This window comes from Hippoglossus hippoglossus, chromosome 4, assembly GCF_009819705.1.
Source record: "Hippoglossus hippoglossus isolate fHipHip1 chromosome 4, fHipHip1.pri, whole genome shotgun sequence".
NCBI lineage: Eukaryota > Metazoa > Chordata > Actinopteri > Pleuronectiformes > Pleuronectidae > Hippoglossus > Hippoglossus hippoglossus.
The window spans coordinates 20,978,654-20,998,240 of record NC_047154.1 but is presented as its reverse complement, the minus strand read 5'-3'; the positions used below and the strand labels follow the sequence as shown (position 1 = coordinate 20,998,240).

General features: G+C 41.2%; 2 protein-coding genes across 3 annotated transcripts in view; both read right to left on the bottom strand.

Moving 5' to 3' along the window:
- Positions 1-1,541: 1,541 nt before the first annotated feature.
- On the bottom strand, positions 1,542-11,012 carry LOC117760808. 2 transcript variants are annotated; one of them, XM_034584135.1, is made up of 10 exons: positions 10,870-11,012; positions 7,543-9,273; positions 6,472-6,577; positions 5,994-6,141; positions 5,803-5,850; positions 5,531-5,608; positions 4,681-4,818; positions 3,514-3,597; positions 3,186-3,236; positions 1,542-2,943 (listed from the first exon to the last, which is right to left on the bottom strand). In XM_034584135.1, exons 2-10 carry the CDS (start codon positions 9,041-9,043, stop codon positions 2,833-2,835), a joined length of 2,265 nt encoding a protein of 754 aa, XP_034440026.1. In that variant the 5' UTR covers positions 9,044-9,273; positions 10,870-11,012; the 3' UTR covers positions 1,542-2,832. The 2 variants fall into 2 exon arrangements, 1 of the variants encoding a protein (XP_034440026.1); XR_004613737.1 differs by lacking the exon at positions 1,542-2,943 and having other exon boundaries at positions 3,191-3,236; positions 5,527-5,608; positions 10,870-10,991.
- Positions 11,013-12,377: 1,365 nt separating this feature from the next.
- Positions 12,378-19,587, bottom strand: part of anos1b (anosmin 1b) — a 42,979-nt gene continuing 35,769 nt past the window's right edge. The window contains exons 9-15 of the mRNA XM_034584136.1: positions 18,776-18,914; positions 17,412-17,648; positions 16,208-16,302; positions 14,709-14,871; positions 14,180-14,409; positions 13,549-13,692; positions 12,378-13,432 (exon numbers count right to left, since the gene is read on the bottom strand). Coding sequence (XP_034440027.1) covers positions 13,552-13,692; positions 14,180-14,409; positions 14,709-14,871; positions 16,208-16,302; positions 17,412-17,648; positions 18,776-18,914 — 1,005 coding nt within the window. The 3' untranslated portion in view covers positions 12,378-13,432; positions 13,549-13,551. The remainder of the gene's footprint in view (positions 13,433-13,548; positions 13,693-14,179; positions 14,410-14,708; positions 14,872-16,207; positions 16,303-17,411; positions 17,649-18,775; positions 18,915-19,587) is intronic.

The window sequence follows — 19,587 nt, the reverse complement described above, 5'->3', positions numbered from 1 at the left end:
TATGGAGAAATGAAATATAGAGACTTCCAGTCAAGATGTGAGGGTTGATAAATCATCATCATTCACTATCTACTGATGATGCTCGGACCAAAGAAGGTCACAAAACCAACTGCAGCGAAAATCCCTCATTTTACGGTGCCAGCTGTGGTTTGTTCGTACGTATATAGAAACCATGAGAATTCCTGCCCACAGGCTGAGATGATGGTGCCCCTGCAGTTCTCTCAAAGTGGAACGTGCCTTTATGTAACGTGCATGATTAGCAAAAACCTACTTTTAAAAGGGCAATGAATTCACAGGCCTGTGTGATGCTAATTATGACATTAACGCACAGCACAGTGCTTTCACAAAGGGTTCAGACCCCTTCACATTTAACGCTTTCTGTTTCAGTCTCACTTTGGAATGATCGCAAATTGATTTTCATCTCATCTGAAACAGGGAAATTTAAATGAATGTGTCGTTTCGGTCACATTTATCTGGACCAGGTTTCATTAAGGATATCTCTTTATGCTATGTGTTCTTTGTGTTGTTCAGCTAGAACCGGAGAACCTTCTCTCTGAGTCTTTTAGGTGTTTTCATGTGTCTTCCGTTGAGGAGAAGCTTGTCTGACTATTTTACTGAGGAGTGTTACAGGGAGGATTGTCCTTGTGGAAGTTTCTCTCGTCTCCACACAGACTCTCTGGAGCTCAGTCAGAGTGACCATCAGGGTCCTTCTCTTCCTGACTGCTCAGTTCGTTAAGGTTCCATTTAAGATCTATGGATTCTTAACCAGAGGTGGACTCCAATCAGCGCAGATTCCAAGAGTCAAAGCACTTATGTCAATTGGATATTTCAGATTTTCCTTTTTTGATAAATTAGCAGTAAAATAACTATTATAGAAGGTCCATCCTTTACCCTGCAGTCATGGGTCAAGCACCCACGCCAGTAGATGTTCCCCCACTGAAGTGCCCTTGAGCAACACACTCAACCTTCCTCCAGCTCTGGAGCCCCTGACATGTGTCTGACCTTGCGCTCTGGATGGATTCCAAAGAAAAAATATTACTATGGCAACACAGGGCCCCCTCTTCTGGTAAGTGTACAGCAATGCAGCCTAAACAGCTTTTGGGGTAATATCATTAATCTGATTCACAATAATATATTTTCCACAAGAAGAAAAAAGATCAACTAGAGAGATGATGAGCTCGTCCTAATATGACTTTGGTAAAGTATTTGAACACTCGCTGGCAGTAGTAGAGGGACGGATCTAACTTGAAGTTTGCTGACATCACCCACTCACTGAACGAGTGACAAAAAAACTTACATAAAAAATTCCTCCCATCAGTTTTGGCTGGGGACATATTTTTCCTAATTGGTTCTGGATTTGACAGAAACATTTCAAACAGACGCTGCTGAATAAATGTGGTTATTTGAGCGTATAAGTTGTTTCTATAAAAAAATACACATCTCTATTATTACAGCTTTTTTAAAAAGTATCTCATCCCTGGTCATTGTTGTCTCGATTGAATTAAAAAAAAAGACGAGAAAGGCTGCAACAAACTCACTGCTCAGACTCCCGGCAGAATTGGCTTTTTAATAACAACGATAAAAACAGTCCAGAAACTGCTGTGGTGTTTAGTCAAAGCAAGTATGTACAGTAGTAGGCCAGTAAAAGTACAATACAATCTGTAAATATACATAAATGAATACAACAACAAAATCCGGGTTGGACAGAAGATGTAAATCAAAAGAACTGAGGTTCACTTGTTTCTCTGTGAATGACAACATAAAGCTGAAGAAATGCCTGAAAACAAACAACAAAAAAAACATCTCAGCAGCGAACTGAACAGCTAACGTCGAATTTACTAACAAGCATAAGAAACTGTATTCAACTCAAACCGATGGATTCTAAAGTCAAACCGTCACTGACGTCATCGCATGTGCAAAACCTAACTCTTACCCATGAGGACATGATCAGAGCAAAACAGGCCGAACGGCAGAAAAGTATGTGGTGGAAAAAACTGGAAATTTAATATGAAATGATTTGGAGAGCAGATGTCAAAAACCTAATGAACACAAAAAAAACAACTCATGATCTCCCTGTTTCAAGCAGAACTGAGGCTCTGTGCCGCTCCGTCACAGCCGGGGGAAGAAAACACCATCAGTACATTCGGATTTTCTACTTCTAGGCCTTTGACCGTGCAAATAAATCTGAAGTCCGAGAGAATGCAACCAGCTCAAACGTTCAAGTTTAAAGTGAACTGTTGGTCCACTGAATCACACACCTTCACTAAACATGTTAGACAATGTGTGTTATTGTAGGCATGTTGCAGCTGAAAAAGTTCAGCATCAAATTAACTTAAAAAAAAAAAAAGCTTTATTCACTTTAAAATGGCCATGAAGGATATAAGGCCATTCCATTTGTGAGGGAAAGTCCTTCCCATTGGTCCAGGCTGCTCCGACGCCTGCATCCTCAGTCAAAGTCAGAACCCCTCTGTGTTCCGAAAGGCGGCTGTTGGGCCATTTGGTTGAAATCCTCTGGGGGGGTGGTTAATGTAGAAAGCAAACCTGAAGTGTGCGGGCTCCAGCATCTTTTGGGGTCAGTAGGGGTCCACGTCAGTAGTTCTTTGCAAGCTTGCATGTAGAAAAAAACTTAAACTCTTAACATCACGAAAAGTCCCAAGTGACGGCCACTCTGCCGTCCGTCACACGGGCCGACGGGCAGCTCGAGTTCACTGGAAAATGGCTGACCGTGGTCGTGTTAGCTTGTGTAACAGTCTGTGAAAATGGCCGCCTGACATACTTGTGCAGGAGGTCTCAGAAGCAGTCAGCGAGAGAAGGAGGATGTTATTTGGTCGTTCAGTCGTTAAGGCGACAGTCACACATTTCTTTGTAGATCCTCTTTCGGATGAGAGGCATGTCCTCCTGACTGAACAGCAGCGGCTGCCTCACTGACAGACGACGGCAGTACTGACGGACAGAAAGACAAGATGGTGAGATTAAAAAGAAATGACAGAAGCTTCTATCTGTCTTCAGCCCCTCAGGAGACTGAGCACTGATCACATTTGTGGAGGCAGGAAAGACAGGACACATCGACTTTATTTATTTTTCTGCCAAGACACAGGACAGACGAGGCAAAAGAGAGGGGCAAGGAATTCAAAGAACTGGGGGATAAATGAAGGATGGGAGGACGGCAGTAAAGAATGTCTCACCTCCAGGACAAAAACTCCACAGTCGCTGTCGTTTCTCTGCTGAGGAATTCCCTGAGGAGTCAGTAGGTCACAGTCAACCGGGAGACAGAGGAAAGATGGCACAGATGTGTGTGAATCTACTCTACATGCATTTGTTGCCTTAGTAGTAAGACTGATTTAGAAATTGTTGCTTAAGATAAAAAGCAGTAGGATTTTTTTGTTAATGTAACTCAGATATAGTCTTTATAATAACTGACTTGGCAATAAGAGGGAGGTTTCCACTTTGCACTGCAGTTTCAGGCCATTAGGTGAACACAACATGACAATTACAATCAGGGCTCAGCTTTACCTTGATGATAGTAATTTTCCAGCCTTTCTGAAACGCTGTCTGTTCCTTCTCTCTGGCTTCAGACTGGAGGTACTTCATAATGTTCTGGTAGAACATCACACAGACACACACACACACACACACAAACAGATACACACAAAGGACAGTTAATCTACAGTGAAAATGGTGCAAGTGATAAAGACTGTTAGAACATTTCAATTCCTTCACATTGCTACTGTGAGGAAGCAAATCGATCACTTTCAAACATTTAAAACAATCCTGAACTTTGAGACGTGGAGGTTATGGACAACAATCACGAGTCTAATTAAGCGAAAACAGTGAGAACATCATCAATTTCACAGTTGAACAGGAAAATGTAAAGTTTTAAATGATAAATACAGCTCGAGGGCTGATGCAGATACTGATATTAGGGAGTAAAAGGATTAAAAAAGTAAAAAGCAAATATACATATTTTAAGAAATTGTAAAATATCAAACCAATATGACAAAGAAATGTAAAATGTAAACCATATGCATGAAAGTCTTTCATATTGGCAAACATGTGTCCTTGAAAGCCTCATATTGGCTGATTTTTATCAGCTAACCGCTCTACTCAATAAGTTCATCATGTTCTGAACTGACTATCCACACATGCTTTCTATCTTTGGTCACGTCCATATGTTTGACGTGCATCACTCACTACAGGTTATAATTATCCTCACTTATACGTTATCACCGGTGGTGGAGGAGTCATGGTCACTGGACACGTGAGCCTCAGGATGCCTCTGTCTGACAAGCTGAATACTTTCCATTCATTTCAGGAACATGTAAGGAAAGACACAAGTCTCTAGAACCTCATTATCTGGGTGAGAGCTGCATAGACTCTGCACACATGTTGATTTCTTCTAGAATGCATGCTGGGGAAGAATATTGACCCAACGCTCTATCCTCGTCCCTTGTATCTGATTTGAACCTTCCTCGCGGATTTCCTTCCACAGAACCTGTCCTTCATTGTCTGTTCATAAACAGGAATATATTTAATGTTGTACAGCCGCGAAGTCTGCAGACTTTATGATCATGGAAGTCAAGACTTATAATTTGTCAGGGCAGAGAAGAGAGAAACTGAATTAAAGAAATCTGCAACAATGATCTACATCTCAAAATATAGGGACATGGACAGAGGACTCACATCTGTGGTGTGTCTGAAGACGATGCCCTGGCTGTCGTAGTAACTGATGGTTTTGGTTGCCATGGTGACCGTGACGAGAGACCAGTGGATTTCTAAATGAATTGGAATTAGCAGCAGCCACTTGGAGAAGAGGTCGACCTGAATGAACCCCCCAAAAATAAACACAGGCACAAGTTAGATATCCAACATACAAGATGACACAAATGTCTACGTTATGTTACCTGGAAAAATCAAAACTCAAGAGTTATCAGATTACAAGGCAATAGTTTATAGACGGAATAATAGACAGAACCGATTTCGATGATATTTTGTGGAGGGGTGTTCTATAACATGACGAGTTAGGTGGAGGTATGCGAGTTTTATATGTGACAAACAACTTTAAAAAATGCAACTAACTACAGGACAAACCGTTTCATTAGAATTTCTGTTTGACGCAAGATTAAATATTTGGAAAAGGCGGTTTCACAAGTTGATTAAAATATTTTCAATGTCACAACAACATTATGACTAAATGAAAGAAATAGACTTTAGAGTCGCCTGGGGGAAATAAATAAATGGTTAAACACGTAAAATATGAAATTAAATGCATGTAAATACAAGGGCTATTTATGTATTTGTACATTTATTTTATATTTATATTTTATTGGGTCATTAGGTTTTTTAATATTTCTTAATATACTTGTAGGCAGCAGAAAAAGGTTGATGTTTTCTGTAACAAGTTTTCTGCAGCTTCTGGGAAACTGCACAGAATGTCTATAATGTAAAATTAAAAGCTGGAAATATAACTGGGTTGTGATAATTAAAGATCAGCTATTAACGTTTCTGACAAAACAACTGGAAAACAACTTACTTTTTTAGTCCATCTCTTCACACCATCGTAACCCTTGGCAACAAGCTGCTTATGGAAAAAGCTGTTGAAAAAATGAACCTGAAAGGGAGAAATAATAGATCGTGTTAACGCATCACACAGTGAGGACTTAATTAACGTGTTTCCTTAAATGTGCCTAAATATTATCTCATGCTTCTAAATACAAGTATAGACTCAATACAAATATTATTCTATATCCTTTTGGGCCGCACGGAAACTTAGAATTTGAATTTTTACAACAGATCATCACTTACCTTGTGTTGTGTTGCTTCCATAATGAGTTCTCCATACATGTTGATGATCTGACCAGATATAAGAGCAGGTAAAAGAAAAAGAAATGTTTTCCTTTACATTGGATCCAGCTTTTACACCCTCAGGCTTCCACATTTCATAAATATGAGCATTATGAGCCCAAACGGTGTCCTGGCCTTTCTTCCTTCTTTACCTGGTCATTAAGCCAATTCTGTTCTTCCAGTGTACCTAGGTCCTCCAGGCCCAGGGAGTGTTTGTTATACATCACCATGAAGCCTGCGACGGGAGCAGAGGCCAGACCCGTCCTGTACCGAGTCATCTCTCGTTTAATGTCCAGGCCCCTGAAGGAGGAGCAGGAGGAATTCTATTTAAACACAAACCTCTGCTGTATTTTGTTCTATTCTCAAGGACATTTTAAGAATATTGACAAATAAGGAAAGAAATTACACAAGTTCACAGATGAAAAATAACATTACTAAAAAAGTAATAGGAGGGACAAAATTCTTTAAATGCAAATCAAACTTGTGTAGGTTCTTCTGCTTATTATTTACATTTTATACTGCATCATATATTACAAACATAAATCAAATGGACACCGAAATCTGTCTGAATACCAATTCCACCTTCATAGGCTCGATTGGACGTGCGTGCGTGCGTGCGTGCGTGCGTACCACTTGCTGAAGTCAGAGTTGCCGTTCTTCTTCAGGTGTTCCAGGACGTCTGTCTCAGTGAGAGGAATGAAACTGCCGTACTTTATGTAGAAGCTCTCCAGAAAATCTGAAACAGAGGAAATCATAATGTGATTATATGACCAACTACACGAAGAACATTGACAGTGTTGTTTAAAACCCCAAATTCAAAATAGGTTTTCTGAAGAAACTCTAATTTAAATCACATCCAAGCCTGAACGCTGACACACTTTAAAATAAGAGGTGTAGATAACACATTTTTGTGGGTTTAACTGTGGAAATATTAAAGATGATATTTGCAAAACAGAACACTGAATTCTATGAAGACAGAATGAACTGCCCAAATCCAGAGAACAGCTTGCTTTCACTAAAAAGATTCAAAGCTTCAAATAATGCCGAAGGGGCTTTAAAAAAAAATAATTTTAATTTAATTGAATAAATTTGCACTTTGTCACTGTGTCTAGATTGATGGGAAAAAAACATCCATTTAAAATCAAATGCCGAACAAAAGGCTGTGTGAAGAGTGGCCTGGATACATTCAGAAGCCACTGCACGTGTTTGCATGAGTGGGTCTCATTTATTAATGCTCTCTTTTAAATTGCAAAAGAAAAAAAATGACAGAAAAATGTGCACATGACCAATTTTAATACCATGTGAAGACCTTGTATTTTCTGTCCTACTTTTGTAAGACAATGCTGCTCTTTAAACTTCTGTGGAGTGTTTTGCATTTTTCCTACATCAAATAATTTGTTTATTGTAACCCATTAGGTCACAATAAACAAATACTCTCCCGTATACACGAGTAGTTCTTATCCTGGAAATAATTTGTTTAGGGAAAAATTATTTTGCACAAAGCCAGTTTTAGATCAAGTCTGTGTTAATGTTTCATGGAAGTGGCCACGTGCTCTGTGGATTTTATATGTCAGAAAAAAGAGCTGATCCTCAACAGTTACTTCCTCCAGTTTGTCGCTGTGTAAAAACATCAATGATTGACCATGTTCATTATAACTATCTGACAGGATGAGTGAATGAATGCTTCAAAACACATCTTACCATTGACCATATCAGTGAGCCGCTCCAGACTTTCTTCATTCGACATCTTCACGTCCATCCCTGCTTCTTCTGACAGTTCCTTCCCCGACACTTCTTCCATCGGCTTCTTCTCCCAGGTTCCCGGCTGACAGTACAGCCTATGGTCTCCTAATGCCCAGTGGTGCTGCACACCGTACACTGTGATAGGGCACTGGGAGGTTTCCACTTCCATAGGTGTGGATCTGTGGTCATGGTCCGTCGATGTGGTGACATTTCCATTAGACAGAGTTACTGGTAAAGAACCGTGGTCTGCTCCTTCATTAGCCTGGTCCACGTCAGAGTCAATATTCTGAGGCGTATCCGATCTTGATGCAGGGCCTGACTGTCTTGAAATGGATAACAGTCCATTTCCCAGTTCACTCATGATCAAATCAGCCTCTTCTTCAGATTCGGAGTCAGTCAGATTTACTGTGTCCCCATTACAGAACGGAGATTTAAACGTGCTGGGGTGAGTTTGCACCCCGTGATACATCTGTGCGTCTTTGTTCTCCTCCAGACTGTGCGCTACCATTGGCTGAGCTGAAGCGTCCACTTTAGAACCAGTGACAACACAACTCCCGGCTTGGCTTTTAATTCTAACTTCTACTTTCATTTTCGATGCAAACATTGCTCCTGTCATCATTCCCCTCCCTCTACCTCTGACGACTAACGCTCTCCTGGCTGGCATTCCCGACAGTCTCATCTCCACATCTCTGTTAACCCCACATCCTTTTCCTCCTTCGCCAGAAACCCCCGACCCCTTTATCAACATGTCCTCATCATTCTGCGTACATGCTTTCTGTGGGGCAGCACAGTTCCTTATTGTTCCGTCCTGCAGGGACGTGACAGGCAGGGGAGGAAGGGTGTGTGTATCAGCGAGGGTGTGAGCATTAGCCATTATTACAGTTGTTTGCACCTTCTCGTACGTGTCATTTTCATCCTCTGCTTCCTCTCCCATCTCCTTGGTCAAATCAGAGCTATTGGTACGTGTCAGCTGGGCCCCCACTTTTCTGTTTGGGGTGTCCCAGAGGTCCTTGACAGCTCCCCTCCCTTTCCCCCTCCCTCTGCCCGAGGTTTTGACATTGTGTCCTTTACTGTTGGGTCCACAGCAATCACAGGCCTTAGGAGTCCTCTTCCTGCCTGATGTACGCCCATTGAATAGGCCCTGAGCAGGGGTTGTTGTCTGCGTAGAGGACCAGGATGAGGCTGGGCTTGAGCTGCTTGTAAGTGCTTCTGCTGGTGTTACAACGGGAGGTTCTGCATCAGCAGGAGACGGAGTAGAGGGCTGAGGGGGGCGGATAGAGGTAGGGTCTGTGCTGAGGTGTTTTGCAGGGGTCTGTGTTAGGCCCTGACCAGAGGTATCTCTAGGGGGAGGCACCAGGGGAGGTGCCACTTGCAGAGGAGGTGCTGTAGCAGGATCAGTTAAATGAGGCGATGCTGTAGGTGATGTTCTCATTGGGGAAGCAGAGCCGCTGTGAACCATGACGTCCTCCTTTGGCTCTCCAACCCCATCCCCAACTCCCCCTCTACACAGTCGTCTCCTCTCCTGTCCTTTGGTCCTCTAGACTTTTCGGCGTTGAAGTTTGCGCAACCTGTGTGGATATTAAGTCGTTTTCAAGCCTTTCCTACCACGGAGGTTATCGATGGCAGGTCGCAGGTGTCTCCTCAGTGGCATCTAGACTGCGTGTGGAATAATGAAACTACCATGATCTCCTAATTAAAGACACAGAGAAAGACAGAGAGAAAAACAACTAGTAAAAGAAATGTCAAGTTCAAATAGGTTCAATGAATAGGTCAGAAATGAAAAATACAGTATCTAGTAGTATGATACTCAAGACTTAAGGCCAACAGGTCCTCCCACACCCAACCTCTCTGATCTCAACTGTAAGGCAACCACTGACATTACAACCTCAACAGCACAGAACATCACTCACCCCCTAATCGCCCCTTTGGCCTCAGGACACAGGTTGACAAGATGCAACAGGGAATGCTTCAGCTAAAGTAAAGTACCTGCAGCCACAGCCTCATAAAGACACCAGGTCACTAACCCAGCTCGTTACTGTCTGTCAATGGTTCATGTTTAGGAGATGTCGATGTTTGTTATTGTCATCTCCACTATGGAGGTTGTATTTTCATCTGCATTTGTTTGTTTGTTCTCGACCGATTTCCTTGAAAGTTTGTAGGGGAGTGGGGGGTGGCCCAGTGGAAGAAGCCACTTGGGTTAGGATCAATGGCCCGTTCACACATACACGAAAACATCAGAGGCTAACCTGCGCCTCCTATTCACTTCCAATCTGTGCGAGGGAGGAAGTGAATAAATGATTTGCTTCCTGTTCAAAGCAAATTGCAGCATAGCTTTACGTGCTTTGCTTCTGCATTCGGGTACGTGTGACCGGGCCCTGAACCTATTTTGGTGTGAATCCGGATCAGGGGGCGGATTCAGGAAGTATTTTTTACTTTCCTTGACACTGTGAGACAATCTTGTTGATTTCACAGAGAATAATTTGTGAATCTTGATGAAATAAAAAAAATCAGGTATGTTTAGGAGACCGGTATCTCTGAGTGTGTGTCTGTAGTTGTTGCTATTGTCTACTGATGTGTCAGGTTTGATTGTTGATTGTTCCCTGGGACGTGGTGTGTGGGTGGAATGTGCAGGGTTGTGTGACTGAATTTCCTCTATCAGACACAACTCCCTAACTAATCAACTAACTAACTAACTAACTAACTAAGTGTGTGTGTGTGTGTGTGTGTGTGTGTGTGTGTGTGTGTGTGTAGGACTTGCAGGACTTAAGCAGCAGCGACAGTGATATTATCTCCAATTAACATGCGTTTCAGATTAACACATGTTTCAGATGTGCTCAGCTTTTCATTCACTCGTGTGGATAAACGATTCGTTAGCATCTTTACCGAGTGTTGCTGAAAAATCCCAGAAACAATGGAATCATCTTGTCCAACCGAAAGCTGCCGCAGCTAAGCTAGTCCATCGCTGGGTGTCGGGTTCCTGCAGCGCGTCTACGCAACATTTACGATCACAACAAACCCAACAGGTGCTTTAAACTGGGTCTAAAAGGCCGTTTCGCGAAGTTTACCCGCAAGTCGGTCGTTCTCCCGCAGCTAGCCGCGTTAGCTAGCCGCTGCCGAACACACACACAACACAAAGCGGGCGATAACACACAATTCCTCCATTTTTCAGGAGGAAGTTCGGAGGCGTCGGGACAAGAGGAGGGAGCCGAGGGTCCGAGTGTGAGGCGGCGGCGAGGAAGAGCAGCGGCGGCCGCACGAGAGGAAACAGACAGAATGAGACTTTACCTCGTCAGGGAAACGACAAACACAGTTTCATCCGAAAGCGGCTCGACAAAAAAACACAACAGTCCCAGCTGCCGTCGCTCGCTGATGACGTCGAGGAGCCCGAGCGCAACCTCGGCGGTGTCCGTCGGTCTCCAGAGATCCTCGTCACAACAGAGAGAAGCCAAAACAGTTAATCAAAATAAAACACAGAAGAACCAGATGTTTGTTATTTTTACACAAAGATGTTTGAAGAAAATACACATGTTGTGGGGTTTAATTAAACTTTTCTTATTGGATTGGTGTGTTGTTTTTGAATGATTATGAAATAGATTTTTATTTCATAAGTTTATGGTGAAAGAAAGTATCGTCTGTTTTTGTTTTGGGGAAAAAACAACACTCAAAACAAAACACCACATTCTCCCTTAATACAACTACGTCTTTGAAAACATTATTGATGACAGTTTGTGTTTTTAATGTCTCTTTTGAATTTCACCATGTTGTGAGTGGCAGGACAACATTTGTGAATAATTTAAAAGGAAAGTTCCTTCACCTTATTCACAATCAGGTTTTTATGAGGAATCATCCAGACTATTTCTTCCAGTTGAAGTCATTTACGAAATGATTCCTATTTGACATTACATGTGGAATTGGGACAAAACAAGACACTTCAATTTCTATTATCAATTTGAGGATGTTGTGAGAAACAAATCTTCCCAACTTGTGAGTCGACCTCTTCTAAACTTTCGTTTCATCATAAGTTCCTACATTAAGTTTAATAAAATTTTACATAGTTGTGTGGACAGGGACCCTCACAAGCTTTGGATCTACTCTGTATCATTGCGTCTGTATATGATGATGAATAATGACGAAAAAGACATCACAGACACTATTTTATTTACTATTATTCAATTTTTTAAAACATTTTTTCTATGATTCAACCAAGTATATTATATTATACTATTTTAGGACATAGGACAAGATGGTGAATATCCCTTGTACGTATATATTATATTTTACAGTGTATTAGAAGAATCAATTATTCCATCATAGGAAAACTAAGAACATCAAACATTTTTATTATAAATACCTTTGATCAATTATAAACTAATAAAATGATCATCATTCCCTGATGTGCAAGTGGACATAATTATATAGATTTCTGACCAACAGTTAAAAAAGTACTACTAAATAAATCTGTGAAACTACTATATACACAATTAAAAAGCTGTAACCAACGTTTTTTTAAGTTATTAAAACTATTGCCAATAAATTTTTAGCCCCTTTCCAAAACAATAAATCCACAAATCATTCCAGATGTAGTGAAGTGGTTTGTTTCTGGGTATAATGACACGTTCATCTATTGTGGGGGTCAATAGAAGCCCAACAACAGCTGTAGGTGGTTAATACAGCCTCATAGCAAATAAAGGGAAGTAAACAGAAATGTAAATTCTTTAAGATATAATAAATTATAATGTAAACTGTTATAATCCCATCATTTCCATCCATGAGATCACTGAAACAACACACAGTGTCCTGATTATCTTTAATTATAAAAATCTAAGACTGGAAAACAATAAATAAAACTAACAGACAAAAAGTAAAGGAATTAAGTACAAAAGTATCAACAGTAAAAGGTTACATAGAGAGAATATTAACATAATGACTGGCTACTCGACATTAGTAGCTCCCAGCCCTTTCAAAGTGATGACATGACTTTTGCAAAACAAATCAACTGTGAGAAAATTTCACATATCATCAATTAGTGAAATGGACGTAATGTCCAAAATGTATCAAACAAGCAACTTTGGACATTTTTTTTTTAAACATATGAACAAAATATCAAAAATATTTGAGCTTAAATCAACATTTCTGCAAACGGAGTCAGACCCACTGGCTTCAAAGAGAATGCAGCAGATAATGCATTGAAATAAACACAGTCTGTTGCTATACATCACTATTTGTACATAAGGTCAGTGCTATATTATTCTCTACTAGCATTGTCAAAAACAAGAGGCATAATAAGTCCCTTTACACGTGTGTCATCTGGCTCCAATGTTGTCAGGTGATCAGACGTCCCACCTCGACACAGAACACGAACCGATGCAGCCACGGGTGAAGCCTCACTTTTCACATAAACGCTGGGGCACTGTGGTTACTGATGCCAAAAGGAATCGCTGGGAAAATGCCGCCGTTTTTCATAAGGAAATGGAGGAAATATGCTTTAAGGACACACGTTTCACTGCTGAGACTAACTGTATGTACCTGGTGCTTTTCTAAAATGGCCCCAGGCACAGTTACAGTACATTTTAAAAACAATATTGTATAATCTTTTATCAGATGATTAATGAGCACAGATTTCCTGATGTTTGAAAAAAAAAAAGTCAGAGAAACTATCAGAGTAGAAAATACCTTTCGTATGAAAATCTTTATGCAGAGGAATTTATTTTATTTTAAAGCTTTGCGCAGGTTGTTTGAACATGAACTGCAATGAAAGCATGTTAAACTGTGGAGCACAACAGGGAAGAGGAGGCTGGTGAAGGTCAGAGTGGTGCAGCAGTCGCTGGCAGCTGATGCAGTTTGAGACCTGGAAGAGATGATTCGACAGAGGATTTAAAAGAAACGGTATTTTTACCCGTGACGGAAACGTAAGATAAAAGCATTGCAGGTTTTTAAAAATGTTTTTCGAGAGAGCACAACTACCTATCAAAGTTTAGCCTTGATGGCTGGAGTGTGAATGGTCTTGGAGACTGCGGCGCCATTGCTGCCCCCCGTTGTTAGCACCTGGAGCTGCAGCTGATAGACACTGTTGGCCTGAAGACCTTGAACTGTCACCGACCGCTGAGACTGTGGATGAAGAGCCAGAGTTAGTTCGATCGCATTATTCTTCCCCAACCAGGCATTTGATTGACTAAGAAATAAAACTGTTTCAGTAAAAGTTGCTGCGATTCTATACTCTATACATCTTCTGTATATTCTTTTAGCTCCAAGAAAGCCTGAGAGGCCTTAGCCTGTTTTTTTTTAAAAGGTCACCATTATACATTGTTTTTACAGTAAACTGTGTATTTGCTGTTGATTTCAGCTACAGAGTTGCTGCTCTAGCAAGTATTTCCAGCAGTATAGGATAGTGTTAGTGGGGGAACATAATAAAGCTCAGAGGATAATTTATATCAGGTGTACAGGCAGGATTTGTTTCCAAAAAAATATCAAGAAATCAAGAAAATCAACAGACATATTATATCTATTACAGGTACATTTTTTATAATTTATTTTCTTCCTGCTACAAACAAAATCAAATGCTGTCACTGTGTGTATAACCTTGTGTCTGTCTCACCGCTGCAATCGTCTGCGTCTGCGAGATGCGCGTGTCTTCCTGCTCCTCTGTTGCCGTGGTAACCGACTGTAGCGTCCAGGTGAACTGGAACCCCTCGACAGCCGCTGGGTCCAGTGTATGCTGGGACATTCTCCAGCGAAACGTGGAGAGCAAGGAGCCGTTGACTTGTTGAAAATCTGCCGTCAGTCTTTCTGGACGCAGTACCACCTTTCTGCCTGACAGGAGGCGCTCTGACATAGACAAAAGTACTGCCATTAACATTTCTCATTAGGTTTGATGCTTTTGCAAAGATGTCCTGTTGTTTGTTCATAATGAAAATGAATTGAAATGCATTGAACTACTCTGACTGTGTAGGTGGATAATAACTCTTATACAATTGGTATAATCTTAATCTTATTATACCAATCTTCCCGAAAGAAGACAACGTAAGTCGCAGGAGCCACATCAAAGAACAACATGTTAAATAGGCATTAAGGATCAGGTGGGTCAATGAAACACTGTCTTTACATCTGTGTTTAGTTACTCCTACCCTCAGTGTTGCAGGGCAAAGCTTTGCCTCCTCTGACCCTGATGGAGGAGCAAGTCGGGGTCGTAACCCAGGCAACAGCCTCTGACCCAGGGTCAGCCTTCATTGCCACGGCGACCCGGTACTTACAGGCAAACAGCAGCCCTGTGAGGGTGTGATGAGTGCCCTGGAGAGAGAGAATCAAGTCGTGTTAGGGGTAAAAATCTGTACGGAACTGGTTGTTAAAAGTGAAGTTCCACAAAGTACACATATTACCTCTGTGTTTGTTTAGAAACCTGTCTCATACAAGCAGCTCGTTAGATCCATGTTAAAATAAACATCAGTGTCTGAAGCAGTGCTTGGCAGATCTGTAGGTTGGCAGCTTCAAATAGCAAGAGGCTGGTGTAACTGTTTAAAAAGTCTGAACTTCAATGAACAGAAATCATGTTCTGGGACCTCAAATTGCTCAGATCACTTTTCTCTTCACACACACACACACACACTCACTCAGCACACGTTTAATATATCAGCATTTTCTGTCATTTCAGTCAAACCACTGAATTATAACCACTAACACAATTCAATGTTACAACCCAGCAATAATGTTTCTTTATTGCGGAGGCTTTTATTTTTAGTATTTTTCAGTTTGGTTTTGTTCTGTTTCACACTCCCTCTTGTGTAAAAACCTTCTCCAGGAACACAAACCACAAACATCTCAGTAATAAAAAAAAACTGTAATTTACCTTACATGAACCTGGGCGGTTTGTGCTATAGAAGTGTTTGACTGAAAAGCCCGAGATACAAACCTCCTCCTCATAATGTCAGTACACTAAATATGCCTTTTTTTATTGAGGTATATGAAATATTCCCAGAGAAAACTGTGAATGTCAATGTTAAACAAAGTGAAAAAAACTAAAACTCTTTAAGGTCTCTTTATGTCCTGTGGCCTTGCTCAAACCGCACCCATCTCCCAACTCAAACTTCATTTTGACATCAACTACACATCTGTAAAGTTTTGTAACTGTATCTTGGGCGGTTGTTCTGTCCACAGACAGACAGACAGACAGACAGACAGACAGACAGACAGACAGACAGACACCTGTCAAAGTACTCAAAACCACCTCTGTGGCACCTCAAAACACAGCAGGCATCTCCAAGGCCATATTTTGCCATGATAACACACACTGTTGCGGGCTGGTAGAAATTACACAGGGTATTACTTTAAGAAACAAAATGTACCTGACACACACACACACGCACACAGGGACATAAATGTAGGATACCTCAGCCAGGGATTTGACAGGGTTATGATACTGTAAATGTGATGTTAGACAGAGAATTTGGCAGCGAGACAAGGGGAGCATTCCACACTGATCTGAGTTATGGTGATGAAATCTGATCTCTAACACACACACACAGACACACACACAGGGACGCAACAACAATGTTCACACAGAAACACGACACCTGTGCACGACTTCACAATCGCAGAGACACACAAAACTCAGCCGGGGTAGTCGTACCTGCACGGTTGTTGTTCTCTCAGTGCCCGTGACGTTAGTGCTGCAGCTATGTGGATGCCACCGCAGAATGTATGGACCGGCGTGTTTCTGTCTGCCTGCAGAGCACAACGAAGAAAACACAAGACAGACAGGCAGTGGATGAGTGTACGTGGGTTTGTTTTTATCTGCGTGATCAGGAGCTATACTGTCTGGAACCTGAGGAAACTATCTCATGATGCAAACTGATAATCTCTCTTTTCATGTCACTGTTTTTCATTTTTCCTTTTTTCATTTGCATGTTTTATCTTGTCAGAGGATGAAGTTTTCTGCTCCTGGTGAACCTCTCACATCGTCTCCAGCGGGAACAGAAAGAATCGGGATAACTGATTATTTTCTTGGGCCACTTGCAGGGCAGCAGTTGTGAACCTAACATTAATATATCATCACCCTTGAAATTGATATGTTGAACTTGCTGCAAACATCCATCCATCCATCATCTATTTCTTTTATCCTTTGAGGGTCGCAGGGGGGCTTGGAGCCAATCGCAGCTGACATTGAACCGGAGGCGGGTAGGTTAAAATACAAAGTCAACCATTCAAGATCCCATTCCCACGGGGTAATGGATTCATGCATCCAGTAGTTCCAGACATTTGGGCCTTTAGCTGCAAAATGATTAACTTTGTTTGTTGCTGAGTAGGAAGTGCATGTAAACAATGAAAACAGCTGCAGATTCCAGTCTTCCCTGTAGGTAGTGCATTCCTTTAAATGACCTGATTTGTCATTTGATGCCTTTTTGGGGCATTTTGACTTTATTGACAAGACAGTTCAAGCTATAAATGGGGAGAGAGAATGAGGAAGACATGCAGCAAAGGGCCAGGTCTGATCTGCTGCATGTCACAGCTGCATAAGGTCTGCATGCATGGGAACCTGTTTACCAGGTGAGCTAGCAGGCCCCCCACTAGATTATTAGAACCTATAACAAATCTTCATACTAACGTTGTACGGAAAATATAATCTAATATTGGCTAATCTGTCATCATAACACAAGGTGGCCTTTAATAAAATCAGAAATACAATGCAAGTAGTTTAATGTGCTATTTTCTAATTTGTGCTATTTGCTATTTTTTTCTATCTATAATCTATAACTTATTTTCTTTTCCTTCTCTATAGGTATTTTAGTGTTTCTAAAATAATATTGTTGAGTTACGTTTCCAAAGCTACTCACCGTGATGAGGCCACTTCCAGAACACCTTGACCTGCAGCTGGTTGTCATGGTAATGAGGGGCAGCGACCTCCAGTCGCAGGTTGTCAGGGGTGACAGGGTTTCGGGGGGAGTCAGGTTGAGGGTGGGAGGAGGACTGGTGGAGGTCGGAGGTAGAAGAAGGCGAGGACGATGACAGGGAAGGAGATGAGGAAGATGAGGAGGAGGACGAAGACGGGAGCTCATTGGAGAAGTCCTCACCTTGGAGAGGAGAGGAGAGGAGAGGAGAGGAGAGGAGAGGAGAGAAGAGGAGAGAAGAGAGAAGTTGTTAATATGACAATAAACAGAACATTATGGATACAACTTAATGATTTAAATGTCAAGGTCATAAATAATATCCTAAAGTGGTGACGAAAGGGCAAATGTAAGCTAACGTTCCAGTTAATTAATTCACTAATTGGCTTTATCTGGCCTCACTGACCATCATTAGCGCCACATTAACGATGCCAATACATGGTCTGTGTGAGACCATGTCAAATATTAATAATGCTTAATTATGAATGGCAATATGTTCCATATTAAATAGTCGGCATGTGGTCTGATAATTGAGCTGCAGCTGGATGTAATCCTCCGCTGGGCCTACCGATAGGTCACCTATAAATACCTCTGTTGCCTTGACGACCATTAACATCACTTTCCACTGTGTGTGTGTGTGTGCGTGTGTGTGTGTGTGTATGTCTTTAAACAGTGCAGCTGTAGGTATAAACAGAATATTCTGAAAGCAAACTCAGCAGCAGGAAATCCATAATGCATTGCTCTGTTAACGGCTGCAGACATAAACCATTCATAAATGATGTGACAAGTTCATGAAATGTTAAAAATATATGTACCTGCGTCACAGTTTGCATTGTTGAACCACAGCTACATAAACTGTGCAGCTGCACTACATGAGTTAACTGAGCTCTTCTTAGCTTTATAGTCCATAAAGTTTATTCCTACAAGACCAAACGGTACTAAACTCACTGGACCTTCGGTGCCTGTTACTGCAACTTTTAAATATTTCGAGGTAACTTCACACCAGCCTCTCGTTTATCAAAAGACACGGTGCTCATCCAAATTGTTGAGTGAGAGGACGTTTGTGAAAAACACTGGATTCATGGTATGTAATATTAGACCACATATTCTACACCCAGAATAATTACTCCCTAAAATGAAGAGCAGCTGTGGAGAGAAAGTGTTGCAAACTGCAGCTCGACACTTTTACTGTCAACCTTTTACAAAACTGTGTCCCTGCAACCACTGTAGAGATTAATAAAACTTTACTCCAGATAAATATGCATTAATATGGTATTGTGAAACACTGAAAATAAACAAAACACTTTGTTTACCTGCACGACTTATTGTGGTGAAAACCGTTTGAGCTCTGGGACTCTTCAGCCTCTTCTGACCCCAGAAGGCGACTGTCTGCACAGATAGGAAGTAGGAAGTGGCGGGCGGCAGACCCTGCAGCCACAACTCACACTGCGCCTGGAACACGTGAAATAAAGAGAAACATGGATTTTAGAATCCAAATAGGAACATTCACCCGACCCCTGAAGTTAAGTAAAACACAGTCAAATTACAAGTTCATTTGTAGTATTAATAACAAACGTGAAAACATAGGTTAAAAGCTGAGTAAATAAAGTCAATCAAGGCTCTTTTTGAGGATGATGGATGGACCACGGAACATGATGGGAGAAAATGTGGTCGTTCCCGTCAGTGCGTCTGGGACGAGGGGGAGCGAGAGCGTGCACCAAAGGAAACGGGCTCAGTTACTCGATCCTAACCTTGTAGTGAAAAGCACTTTGAATGGTGGTTAAGACTAGAAAAGAGCCGTATAAATGATCAATAATTCAGAAGAGCCTTCGCCTTTTGGACCTGTCGTCTTCAGCTACTTAGAGGACGACTGGGTTTCGGTGACTGATGCAGAGGGAGTTGAAATTTCAGATACAGGGATGTTTATACTGTATATATAAGAAAAACTGATTCCAAAGATGTCGTTATCAAAACTTTATGATTGTGTAATTTTATTGAGACTTGATATTTTACATTTTAACCATAAATATATTAACCATAAATAAAAAAACAAAGGAAACACAAATACAACCCAAATATATAGAATTTGAATTAGTAAAATAAACTTTTTTTTAACTGAAAATCT